General features: G+C 34.6%; 1 protein-coding gene across 11 annotated transcripts in view; it reads left to right on the plus strand.

The window, feature by feature from the left end:
* Nucleotides 1-13420, plus strand: part of PICALM (phosphatidylinositol binding clathrin assembly protein) — a 100966-nt gene that overhangs the window by 40741 nt on the left and 46805 nt on the right. For all 11 annotated transcript variants that reach the window (XM_012803430.1, XM_023511706.1, XM_023511718.1 and 8 more), the window contains exons 4-8: nucleotides 281-383; nucleotides 5781-5874; nucleotides 6343-6454; nucleotides 9749-9855; nucleotides 11865-11906. In XM_012803430.1, coding sequence (XP_012658884.1) covers nucleotides 281-383; nucleotides 5781-5874; nucleotides 6343-6454; nucleotides 9749-9855; nucleotides 11865-11906 — 458 coding nt within the window. The remainder of the gene's footprint in view (nucleotides 1-280; nucleotides 384-5780; nucleotides 5875-6342; nucleotides 6455-9748; nucleotides 9856-11864; nucleotides 11907-13420) is intronic.

Consider the following 13420-nt stretch of genomic DNA (forward strand, 5'->3'; position numbering starts at 1 on the left):
GTTGTTGTTTGGCAGGCCCAGGCTGGGTTTGAACCCACCAGCTCCAGTGTATGTGGCTGGCACCCTACCAGGCACTGAGCCAGGAAAAAGATGACATGCCCCACTGAAAAATTGTAGTCTTAGAATTTAATGTGGTATTTATTATCCATTAGTTACTTAATTTATATCACTAAATTGAGATGGAATATCAAGACATAGCTGTTGGATAAAATAAGTTGTTTTTCTAGACAAATTGGTACAGTCATCATTTATGGAAATTTTTCTTTCTTTTTTTTTACAGGATATGACATGTCTACATTTATTAGGCGATATAGTAGATATTTAAATGAAAAAGCAGTTTCATACAGACAAGTTGCATTTGATTTCACAAAAGTGAAGAGAGGGTGAGTTAAACTTTCTTTTCTGATATCAAATTAATTTCAATATTTAATATAGAACAGGAATTACTAGATTATGAATTATGAAATTTTATCTAGTTTTAAAAGAACTTCATTTTTTTTTCTTTGTATAAATTTATGGGCTATAAATACAATTTTGTTACATGGATTTATTGGGTAGGGGTGAACTCTGGGCTTTTAGTGTGTCTGTGACTTATACTTTGGGCCCAGGCATGGTGGCTCATGCCTGTAATCCTAACACTCTGGGAGGCTGAGGTGGGTGGATTGCTTGAACTCAGGAGTTCAAGAATAGCCTGAGCAAGAGCAAGACCCCATCTCTACTAAAAATAGTAAATGTCCTGAAGTCCTGGGGTCCTTGTAGGTACCTGTAGTCCCAGTTACTTGGGAGGCTGAGGCAAGAGGATCACCTGAGCCCAAGAGATTGAGGTTCATGTGAGCTATGATGATGTTACAGGACTCTAGCCAGGACAAGAGAGTGAGACTCTGTCTGGAAAAAACAATGTACTTTGTACCCATTAAGTATTTTCTCATCACCTACTTACTGCCTTCCCTCTACTTTTCCTAGTCTTCTGTCATTCCACATACTCTCCATGTGTTCACATTATTTTGCTCCTACTTAGTGAACATGTGACTTTCTGCTTTTGAGTTATTTCACATAGGATAAAGGCCTCCATGCTGGGCGTGGTGGTTCATGCTTGTAATCCTGGCACTTTGGGAGGTTGAATGAAGTTAGGAGGGTCACTTGAGGTTATGAGTATAAGACCAACTTAAATAACATAACAAGATCCTGGTCTCTACCAAAAATGGAAAAAAAATTAGCTGGGCATGGTGACATGTGCATGTATTCCCAGCTACTCAAGAGGCTGAGGTAGGAGGATCATGGGAACCCAGAAGTTCAAGTTTGCAGTGAGCTATGATCATGCCACTGTCCTGCCCAGGCAACAGAGTAAGACCCTGCATCTAGGTGGGGAAAATGCCCTCCAATTCCATCCATAGTGCTGCAAATGACATGATTTCACGCTTTTTATGGCTACATAGTAGTCCATTATGTATTTATACTATGTTTTCCTTATCCTGTCATCTGTTGATGGACATTTAGATTGATTTCATATCTTTTGCTTTTGTGATGGTGCTGTTATAAACTTAAAAGTGCAGGTATCTTTTTGATTTAATGATTTGTTTTCCTTGGGGTGGTTTATTGCTGGACTGAATGGTAGTTCTATTTTTATTTTTTATTTTATCTTATTTTTTGAGACAGACTCTCACTACATCGCTCCTGGTAGAGTGCCCTGGCATCCCAGCTCACAGCAACCTCCATCTCTTGGGCTTAAGCAATTCTCTTGCCTCAGCCTCCCAAGTAGCTAGGACTACAGACGCCCGCCACAAAGCCTAACTATTTTTGTTGTTGTTGTAGTTGTCATTGTTGTTTGGCAGGCCTGGGACGAGTTCAAACCTGCCAGCCCTGCTGTATGTGGCCAGCACCCTAGCCTAGCACTGGGCTACAGGCACCCATCTGGTAGTTCTATATTTAATTCATTGAGAAATCTCCATAGTATTTTCCATAGAGATTGTACTAATTTACATTCCCACCAATAGTGTTCTCTGCATCCTCACTAACATCTGTTATTTTTGACTTTTTAGTAGTCATTTTGACTGGTCTAAGATAATGTCTTACTGTGGTCTTAATTTGCATTTTTCTAGTGATTAGTGGTATTGGACATATTTCATATGCTTACTGGGTATTCACATGCCCTCCTCTGAGAAATGTCTGTTCAAGTCTTTTGCCCACTTTTTAATTGGGTTATCTGTTGTTGTTGATGTTGAGTTGAGTTCCTCACAAATTCTGTATATTAGTCCCCTGCCAGTTGTATAGTTTGTAAATATTTTCTCCCAGTCTGCATGTTGTTTGCTCTGTTAATTATTTTTTTATGCAGAAGCCTTTTAATTTAATTAAATACCATTGTTTATTTTTGTTTTTGTTGCTTATGTTTTTGAGGTGACCAGAGTAATATACTTAGTCATGAGTTAGTCATGTCTTAGTCATGAGTTCTTTGCCTGAACCAATGTCTAGAAGAGTTTTCCCTAGGTTTTCTTCTAGTATTTTTATAGTTTTAGGTCTTACAGAGACTTAAATCTTTAATCCATCCATTTTGTATGTGGTGAGAGATAGGGGTCTGATTTTGTTCTTCTGTGTTCATTCTTTCTCTGTTCTGGACATTTCACATAAATGGAATCATGCTATGTGGCCTTTGGTGTGTGTGGCTTCTTTCGCTTAGCATAATGTTTTCAAGTTATAGCAGCCCGTGTTTTATCATACTTGATCCCCTTTTTATGGCTGAATGATGTTTTATTGTATGGATATGTATCATGTTTTATTTATCTGTTCTTTAGGTGCTGGACGTTTGAGTGGTTTCTACTTTATGGTTATAGAAATAATGGTGCTGTGAACAATAATGTATAAGATTTTGTGTGGGTTATATTTTCAGTTCTCTTAGGTTTATACCTAGAAGTGGAATTGCTGGCTTGTCTAACTCTTTTATGTTTAGTGTTCTGGGAATCTGTCAAACTGTTTTTCAGAGCAGTTGAACCATTTAATATTTCCACCAGCAGTGTATGAGGCCTCCAGTTTTTCCCTGTTCTTGCCACTTATTCTTTAATTGTAGTTAATCCTAGTGGGTGTGAAGTAGTGTCTCAGGGTTTTTTGTTTGTATTTCCCTAATGGCTAATGGTACTGATAATCTTTTTGTGTGCTATTATTGACCATTTGTAGATCTTTGGAAAAATGTTTCTTCAAATTCTTTGCCAATTTTTAAATTGGGTTACTTGTCTTTTTATTGTTGTATTGCAAGAGATTGTTTTTTTAAAGTACATACCTGACACCAGTCTCTTACTTATCACATGCATGATTTGCAAATATTTTCTCTCTCCTGTGGCTTATCTTTATAGTTTCATCATGATATTTTTTGAAGAACAAAAGTTTTTAATTTTTGTGAAATCCAGTCTCTTTTTTCCTTCGATTTGCTTGTGCTTTTGGCAGCATGTCTAAAAAAACATTATTTAGTCCAAGGTCACAAAGATTTACTCCTTTGTTTTATTCTAAGAATTTTGTAGTTTTAGCCCTTACATTTAGATTTTTTTTATCTATTCTGAGTTGATTTTGTGTATGGTATGAGATATGGGTCCAAATTCATTCTTTTGTTTGTGAATGTCCAGTTGTCTTAAAACCATTTTATGAAAAGACTCTTCTTCTCTCATTGGATAGTCTCAACACCATTGTAGAAAATGAATTGTTCATAAATGAAAGGGTTTATTCCTGGACTCTCAGTTCTGTTCTGTCCTTCTATACATGTATCTTCACTCCAGTACCATGCTGTCTGGATTACTGTTGCTTTATATCAAGTTGTGAAATCAGAAGTGTGAGTTCTCCAACTTTGTTCTTTTTCAAGGGGTTGGCTATTCTGGGTCCTTTGCATTCTCTTATGAATTTTAGGATCTGCTTGTCAATTTCTGCAGCAGAGGTAGCTGGGATGTTATAGGTATTGCATCAAAAGTGTAGACCGATTTGGAAAGTATTGCAGTCTTCTAAACACTTTCATTTTCTAGATCATAAACATGGGATGTCTTCTGTTTATTTGTATCTTCTTTCTTTTCTTTCAGTGTTGTTTCATATTGAAGTTTTCTTTTAATGTTGAATGCAGAAGATGCACCCTAAATAACAATCATCTTAGCACATTAGCTAGTCATGTGACTGGTACAGTTAGTGCTTTTGTACCTGATAACGCCTGATAATAAAATTTTTTCCTAAGATGCGGCTTTAAGAGAAAGCCACTATAAAGAGGGTGGTGGTAATAATGACCCTTGCAGCTATGAAGCCCTGCTCTGAGGGGAATCTGGCACTTGCAGAAATACTCTGGTGAATGCCTTTCTATGAATGCCTTTCTGAGCTGCATTGCTGTTCAAAGATCCCAAAGATCTAAGTAATAGATAACGTTCCTTTAATTGTTCTCTTGAAATTTTAAATTAGTAGACTGAAGTAGAAAATTTAATTAAAATGTAGACGTAATCTCTTACTTATATAAAAAATTTAAAGCTGAACTTAAATGTTCTATGCTACAATTTCAAATTAATCAGGGCTGATTGCTTTGGAACTTGCCAAAACTAAATTTTATAAATTCTGTTTTATATATTTAGGTATTTTGTAGAAGATTGTGGTAGAGAGGCTTATATGAGAAGTCTGAGTCTTTAACACCATTTCCTATCTAATAAGCTATTTTCCAGTTGGGCTTATATATATTTTGCTGTAAAGTGTTTTCAGTAAATCTCAGCTTTGAGGTATTTGTAGAGTTCAGAATAATAGATTTTAAAAGTATTAACTTTTTCCCCTCATATGAAGGGCCAGTTTTAAGACTGAGGATAGTTGATGAATTTTTATAACTAACAGAGTAAACATTTTTAATTAGGTAAGAATGGCCTTTGATTAGATAGACAAAAATTAGTATTGATTTTGGTGAATTAAGGAGGAGCCATAGTTAAGTGTGAACACAGTAGAAGCACAAAAGTGCTGCTTCTAAAAATGGTCTAAAAAGATGGTCTAAAAAGTCACCATCTACAGGGAAACTGGGAAGTTGTAGCTAAGTGTACCTTTATTACAACATTTTATAAAATAGTCTCTATGTGTTGGCCACCTGGCCAACAAAGGAATACCCCACCTCTACAAAAAATTAAAAAGCTACTTAGAAGGCTGAGGCAAGAGGATTGCTTGAGCCCAAGAGTTCAAGGCTATAGTGAGGTATGATCATGGCCACTGCATTCCAGCTTGGGTGACAGAGACCCTGTATCTTAAAAAACAACAAAAAAGTCCTTGTTTAATAGCCAGATTAGGCAAATTAGAATGACTTATAAAGTCGTTTTAGTTTTATGCTGTTTGAGTCATGAATACAATACTTTAAATAAAGTAGTGCTCTAAGACTTGACTCTCTGACTGCAGTGTTTCCCTGTTTAGTGATTTGAGGCAAATGCTTTTTTTTAATTTGTAATTTAAAAAAATTGGTAAACAGCTCTTTATACATCAGTGGTCACAAAGATCAGCTGATTTCCTCATGTGAAAAGTAAAAGTACACTGTTTTCCTGGCTGTAAAACAAAACTTTTTTTTTAATGTTTCATGCTTTACATCTTACTCTTTTTTAGTTTTAAATGAATACCTTGATGCTAGATTGTTAGTGTTGCCTGATTTTGTTTTTTCTGTATGATTTCTCCTTGAGGTTTCAGGTTCAGTGACACCTTCATAGCAGCTTTGTTTTCTATTTAAGTAGAGAACCAGTTGGAGGTTGGAAACACAGATCTAATAACAAATTCAATTGTTTCTTTTTTTGTAATAACAGAGCCGATGGAGTTATGAGAACAATGAACACAGAAAAACTCTTAAAAACTGTACCGATTATTCAAAATCAAATGGATGCACTTCTTGATTTTAATGTAAGTTGTTCATGCTTTCAGAATTTAAGATGTTAAAAAAATTGATTGTAACTCATTATAGTTTTTATTCTCGTTTTTTTTTAATTTTCAAGTTTTATAGACTCTAGATTTCATATGAATATGCTACTTAGCTAAAGATTTTCTGTAAAAACTAGTCCCATTACTTTAACTAAATTGCTAGCTTTATCATTTGTGATATGTTAGAAGTTAGCAATTCCAACTCTGTTCTTTTGGGGGGGGCACCTATCTTAAGACATTTTATTTTAGAGATTGTAAGTGCAAGTTAATGAATGGAACTATGTCAATTTGATGCTGAAATTTATTTTTTCTTTAAATTTTGCTAATTGCTTTAAACTTCTTTACAGCAGAAACTAAGTCTGCTTTGTTCTCTTAATTCAGAGGTAGGGTTTTTGTCAATCTCACTTAAAGCATAATATTAGCTCATCTTATTTTCTAATTTTTCCCTAGGTTAATAGCAATGAACTTACAAATGGGGTAATAAATGCTGCCTTTATGCTCCTGTTCAAAGATGCCATTCGACTGTTTGCAGCATACAATGAAGGAATTATTAACTTGTTGGGTAAGTACTTCTGTAGCCTGATGACTTTTTTATTTTGTGTCAGATGGATAAATAATATTGACTGAGTTGTTATTTAAAGCTTATGAAAAATTCATTATGGTCGGTCATTCATTATAACAATTAATTTGGGAAAGAGAAATTTATGCCTAGTTATGTGCTGTTGATTAAATACTTTTTTGTAACTCGGATGTTCAGCTAGATGAACTTTATATTTTTATAATAGGTCTTTTTTCTACCCATTTTATTAATATTTTGAAATATAAAAACCTCTTAAAAATTTAGGTGAGTTAAGATAGTAAATTTTGTTATATGTAATTTTATTTATATATATATTTTTTATTGTTGGGGATTCATTGAGGGTACAAGAAACCAGGTTACATTGATTGCATTTGTTAGGTAAAGTCCCTCTTACAATTATGCCTTGCCCCCAAAAGGTGCATCACACACTGAGACCCCACCTCCCTCTCTCCTTTCTTCTCTCTGCTCTTCTTTCCCCCACCTCCCTCCTCTTCCTCTCTCTCTCAGCCCTCCCCTTCCTCTATCCCCCACAATGTACTAGGTCATTAATTTGTCCTCATATCAAAATTGAATACAAAGGATTCATGCTCCGGTTTTCTTGTGAAACTTTACTAAGAATAATGTGTTCCACTTCCATCCAGGTTAATATAAAGGATGTAAAGTCTCCATCTTGTTTAATGGCTGAATGGTATGGTATACATATATCACAGCTTGTTAATGATGGGCATTTAGGCTCTTTCCACATTGGGGCAATTGTAAATTGAGCTGCAATAAATAGTCTAGTGCAAGTGTCCTTAAGGTAAAAGGAATTATTTCCTTCCGGGTAGATGCCCAGTAATCAGATTGCAGGATCAAATGTGGGAGGTCTAGGTTGAGTTCTTTGAGGGTTCTTCATACTTCCTTCCAAAAAGGTTGTATTCATTTGCAGTCCCACCAGCAGTGTAAAAGTGTTCCTTTCTCTCCACATCCACGCCAGCATCTGCAGTTTTGAGATTTTGTGGTGTGGGCCATTCTCTCTGGAGTTACATGATATCTCGGAGTGGTTTTGATTTGCATTTCTCTAATAATAAGGGACAGTGAGCATTTTTTCATATGTTTGCTAACCATCTGTCTTCTTTAAAGAAGGTTCTATTCATGTGTCTTGCCCATTGATATATGGGATTGTTGGATTTTTTCATTGGATTAATTTGAGTTTTCTATATATCCTAGTTATCAAGCTTTTGTCTGATTCAAACTATGCGACTATCTATTCCTATTGTGCAGGTTGTCTATTTGCTTTGGTTGTTGCTTAATGAAGCTTTTCAGTTTCATTAAGTCCCATTTACTTATTTTCGTTGTTGTTGCAATTGCCATGGCAGTCTTCTACATGAAGTCTTTCCCAGGCTGATATCTTTCAGTGTTTTTCATATGCTTGCTTTGAGGATTTTTATCGTTTTCATGCCTTAAATTTAAGTCTTTTATCCATCTTGAATCAATTTTTGTGAGTGGAGAAAGGTGTGTGTCCAGTTTCAGTCTTTTACATGTGAATATCCAGTTCTCCCAGCACCATTTATTGAATAGGAAATCTTTCCCCTATTGTATGTTCTTGTTTGGTTTATCGAAGATTAGGTGTTTGTAAGATGTTTGTTTCATTTCCTGGTTTTCTACTTGATTCCAAATGTCTCTGTCTCTATTTTTGTGCCAGTACCATGCTGTTTTGACCACTGTGGCCTTGTAGTACAGCCTAAAGTCTGGTAGGCTGATGCCTCCAGCTTCGTTTTTATTACTAAGAACTGTGTTAGCTATACAGGGTTTTTTCTGTTTTCTGGTACAAAACGAAGAATTCTTTTTTCCAAGTCTTGAAAGTACGATTTGGTATTTTAATAGGAATGGCATTGAATCGGTAGATTGCTTTGGGAAGTATAGACATTTTAATAATGTTGATTCTTCCCAGCCATCAGTATGATATGTTCTTCCATTTGTTAATATCCTCTGCTATTTCCTTTCTTAGGGTTTCATAATTTTCTTTATAGAGGTCTTTCACCTCTTTTGTTAGGTATATTCCTAGGTATTTCATTTTCTTTGAAGCTATGGTGAAGGGAGTTGTGTCCCTAATTAGCCTCTCATGTTATATGTATTTTACTGTTTCCTCATAATTTACGCCATAATGAACTTTGTAAAATTGGTATTTTTTCTAGACATTTATTTTTAATGGTGCCTTTTACTTTTGAGGCATTTTAGGAATTGTAGTGTCTTATTGTGTATTCAGTATACATGAAATGGAGTTAATTTTGCCTAGAAATGTTCCTTTATTTCAGTAAGATTTTGATGGGGTAGACTGTAACTGGCTGCAAGAAGCCCCAGAGTATCAAGTGTCAGATGTCAGGTCTGTGTACTCCAGTGTGCTCTTTCTCTCCTCATCCCTGCCTCCTGCTGCTTTTTGTTTTAAATAGTCTGGGGCAAAATGAATTTATTTAGGATGCTTTAATCCATGGAATTAGGAAAATTTGGCTTATTTTTTCCCAAATGAAAAAATGGGAATTTTCTTTTCTATAAAACTTTGGAAGCCATAGTCTTCCACCCTATAATTAGTATGAATTAACCTTTTTATTGCTGTTTTATATTAAATTTAAATACATTTTCTGACTGACATTTGAACATATCACTAAGAATATTAAAAGTATATGTTAATTGTTTTAAGTGCGGTAACATGTGATATGTGTTTACACATAAATATATATTTAAGGAATTGTGAAGGAAGAATTATTGTGAGGGCCAGGTGCAGTGGCTAACACTTACAATCCCAGCACTTGGGAGGCCAAGGCAGTGGATTGCCTTAGCTCACAGGTTTGAGACTACCCTGAGCCAGAGCAAGACTCCATCTCTAAAAATAGCTGGGTTTTGTGGTGGGTGCCTGTATTCCCCACTGTTCGTGAGTCTGAGGCAAGAGAATCGCTTAAGTCCAAGAGTTTAGGGTTGCTGTGAGCTGTGACACCACGACACTCTACCCAGGGTGACTCTTGTCTTCCAAAAAAAAAAGAAGAAGAAGAAAAAGTATTGTGAAACAACCTAATAATTAATAATTGAGTATAAAGTCAAGTATTTTTTCTTTTTTTAACTTAATAGCACCTCTTCTAATTTGATACATAAGCTAATTTAGCACTGATACTTTTCTAGGAGGGTGTGTGTTTTCTTTGAGAGACTTCTAAAATCTCTGGTGATTTTATAAAATAGGTAATCTTTTTTCTTTTTTAAGTGTCATATTTTGATGTGAATTAAAGTATTACTTTTCGGCAGAAAAATATTTTGATATGAAAAAAAACCAATGTAAAGAAGGTCTTGACATCTATAAGAAGTTCCTGACTCGGATGACGAGAATCTCAGAGTTTCTGAAAGTTGCAGAGGTAAAGTGTGTTCGTGTGACTACTGTGTCTCTTAATTTGCTTTTTGCTTCTAAATATGGATTTTGAAGAAGACATACATAGTCTGAATGAAAGACATGTCTTAAATAACTATATTGAAGGTTTTAATCATATTAATATATATTGAATTCTTTGCAGTTATAATATCAAGTAAAATATATGCTGTATATTTACTTCAATATAGAGTATTGAAAGATGAGCTATTTCTAAATTGTTTACTTCTCTATAAAATTAAGTAGGTAGCATGCAGTGGTAGTGGAGATTTTTATACTTGGAATTAACCATGTATTTGAGAAGGTTTATTTTGTTAAATGTGGTTGGGAATATTCAAGGTCAGGGCAAGTGTCTTTTTTCCAGTGAGACTAGAGCATATTAGTCCAAAATGTTTTTGTTCCCCTGCAGAAATGAATTTTGTGTATTAATTGTTTATCATTGATTATAAAAGCTGCAAAAGTAGATTATAGGATAATCTAATCATGTAGATCTGTTTAAAAATAATTTAATGAAATTGTCATAGAAGGCAGTGTGGTAATGCATTACAGGCATTATATTGCTAACATAGAGGGAGCTCTTAAAGTTTTTGTTTTTCCTTTCTCCAGCCTCTACCCAGAGATGTCTTCCTTATATAATTTGATTCATTACGTCAAAGGCGTTACTCTGGAGCTAGCAAGTTAGTGAGGGCTCTATTACTTATAGTGATAAATTGTTACAGATGGAATAGGGTAGAACAGGATGATGAGCCTTTTGAAGAAAATAGCTGTGTTATTAATCAGCTGTTTTATGAAACCTACTGAGATTTATTTTGAATTTAAAGATCTTTCTAGGAGAAATCAATGTTTTTGTTCATTTCTTTGGGATTAGTCATATACTAAATCTGAAAGAAGACAGTGTTCATGCTGTGGTTCCAGTAAATTCTTTAAATAAGTTTAATTTGTTAAGTTTCCCCTTTGGCCTTATGTTCTTTGCATTTGATAGTAGTAGTTACTGACTTGAGTTTTAAGGCCCCCTCTTTACTTCCAGATCTGCTGTTCTCTAACTCTATATTGGGATAGACAGAGTGTTCCATACAATCTAAGAAATGTAAAAGGACTCCTCATCCTAAAGTATTCTGTAATGAGATTGTCTTTCGGTTTGCAGTTTCATTAGAAGACCTTAATATTTGAGAGAAAGGCAAGAGTAATGTGCTTGAAGGGCACAAATGTGTCAGGTAGTGATTAGCTATTAGCTGTTAACATCAGAGTGTGAATTAATTTATCAAATTTTCTATTGACATCATTCTGAGAGTGGTCCCTGAGAGCTTGACAAAAGGAAGAGGGAATGATTAGAAAATGAAACATAGCCAGGAGAGAAAACAGTTGTCTAATTTGGGTACTTGCATAGGCAGGAATAGTTTCTTTCTATTTTGTTAGAAAATGCCTTAGGGCCTGAGCCATCATGAAAATACAGTGAGATTGCTTTGTGGAGATAGTTACATCTTTGTTAGATATCACTTGACATTTGCATAAAACCTGGCCTACCTGACAGACTGTAGGTTTTCCAAAGTATTGTATGTAGTAATTGTCAAGGAAAGCGTATTTTATGGAGAAAGACAAAGTTAATGTCTTCAAAGCGTATTTTATGGAGAAAGACAAAGTTAATGTCTTCAGTTATGTTTCTTTTTATGCCTCAAAGAACTTGTTCATGGTTGCCTTTCTCATTCTTTCCAGTGTTTTTATCATATGACACATAGCAGAGATGGATTTTTTGGTTTGTAATAGGCTTCTTGAATTTCCTACTCTAGTTTCCTGACTGTTACAACTTCTAGAGTCATCAAATAATATCTGAGCCATTGGAAATAGTGAATACCTTGAGAGATTAAGTATTTTTCTGATTTTTAAGTTTATTTCAAATTTAGCAATACTAGCCATAAATGTCATTTTTTTCAAGTTTTGTTTATAAAACATCTTTATTATAGTTTTATCTGCTAAATATCCTGTTGTTTTTTCTTACAGCAAGTTGGAATTGACAGAGGTGATATACCAGACCTATCACAGGTAAATATAGCTTTAATATATCAATTCACTATGTGTTGTATACTGCTGGATATGAAGAATACTAAGATGATTCTGCTGTCAGAAAGCTCAGTGTAGTTTTTCCTGACAGATTTTAACATTTTGATACATCGCTGGAGATTTTTCTAACAATATGACCACATAAAATGATCTGCTTACCTCTTATTGTTGGTGGCTTTAACTCACTATTGTATCATGCATTCCTTTATTCCCTTAATCTCTTTTTCACAGCATCATCATTAAAAAAAGGAAAGAGGGAAAAAGGAACTGAACTTAGAGAATAGTATTTAAAAATAAATTTTCACTATGTTACTGGTAGAGAATTATATTATACAGGATCTAGTTTTCCTGTTTTAAACTTTCTACTTTGAATCAGATGCAAATATTAAATAGGAATATACCTCAAAATGTAATATTGGGTTAAGAGAGCAGGTTTTGAGGTGAGATGTCAAAGTTTGAATCCTAGCTATGCCATTAGCTGGCCCCTGTGACTTTGGGGAAGTTACTCACTACACTTCAGTTTCATTATCTATAAAATGGAGCTGTTACCGTACCTACCTGAGATGGTAGTTTAGGGAATTAAAGGAGTTTATACCTACAAAAACATTTAAGCATTAAACATTGAACAGTGCTAGCTGTTGTTACATTGTCTTTATCATCATCATCATCTTTAAAAATACCATACTTGCAGTTTTTCTGGTGTCTATTGAATATTAAGAATAAAAGTATAGTTGTGCTTATATCCCTTGTGTCAGCTCTCTCCTTAACAGTTGGCATCTCGTCTACCTTGCTTTGAAATGTTTTGAGACATCTTTTAAACACTTTGTTGTTAATAGTTCTTGTTTCTTGTTAATGATTGGTCCTCACTTGTTCAGATTCATCTGTCTCTCACAAAGTTGAGAGTGTGCAAAAAATCTAGTTACAGGTTTTATATATAAATAAAGCACTCTTGCTTATATCTACTTGAGATAAATTGGTTTCATTAAGATCAAGCAAATTATTCTAGGCCGAATATAGAGGAGTATTGCTTGACTGATGTGTAGTATAAGATGATTTGTTGACTTTAGGTTCCCCCATTACGTAAGCACCCCATTTATAATGTCAGCTATAGGCTGTCTTCATGTGTCTGTACTTTGATATTCATGGTGTGGTAATAGTAGCATTGGTCAATCCCCATTCTCCTTTTTTTAGTGATTTCTGAACAAAAGGAAATTGCCAGGGAATTGGTAATTCAGAAAATTCTCAAAAATGGACTAAAGGCTGTTTACACTTTAGGTTAAGATGGTGTAATGCAGAAGAGTGGAAACTTGAAATTATGTATTTTTTTGTTACTGCTATATATTGTTCTTTTAAAATGTGAAGCATCACATTTTCTTCACTCTATGTAATGCATATTTGACTTCTGAAGAATAGCCAGATAAATACAGAAGGAATTTTAGAAATTGCAGCCTTTTCAGGGGCTAGTCCTTCAGAAAAAAAGTCAGCTACAGTTTGAA

Source organism: Otolemur garnettii, unplaced genomic scaffold (genome assembly GCF_000181295.1).
Source record: "Otolemur garnettii isolate 467f Iridium unplaced genomic scaffold, OtoGar3 scaffold00001, whole genome shotgun sequence".
In the NCBI taxonomy this organism is placed as follows: domain Eukaryota; kingdom Metazoa; phylum Chordata; class Mammalia; order Primates; family Galagidae; genus Otolemur; species Otolemur garnettii.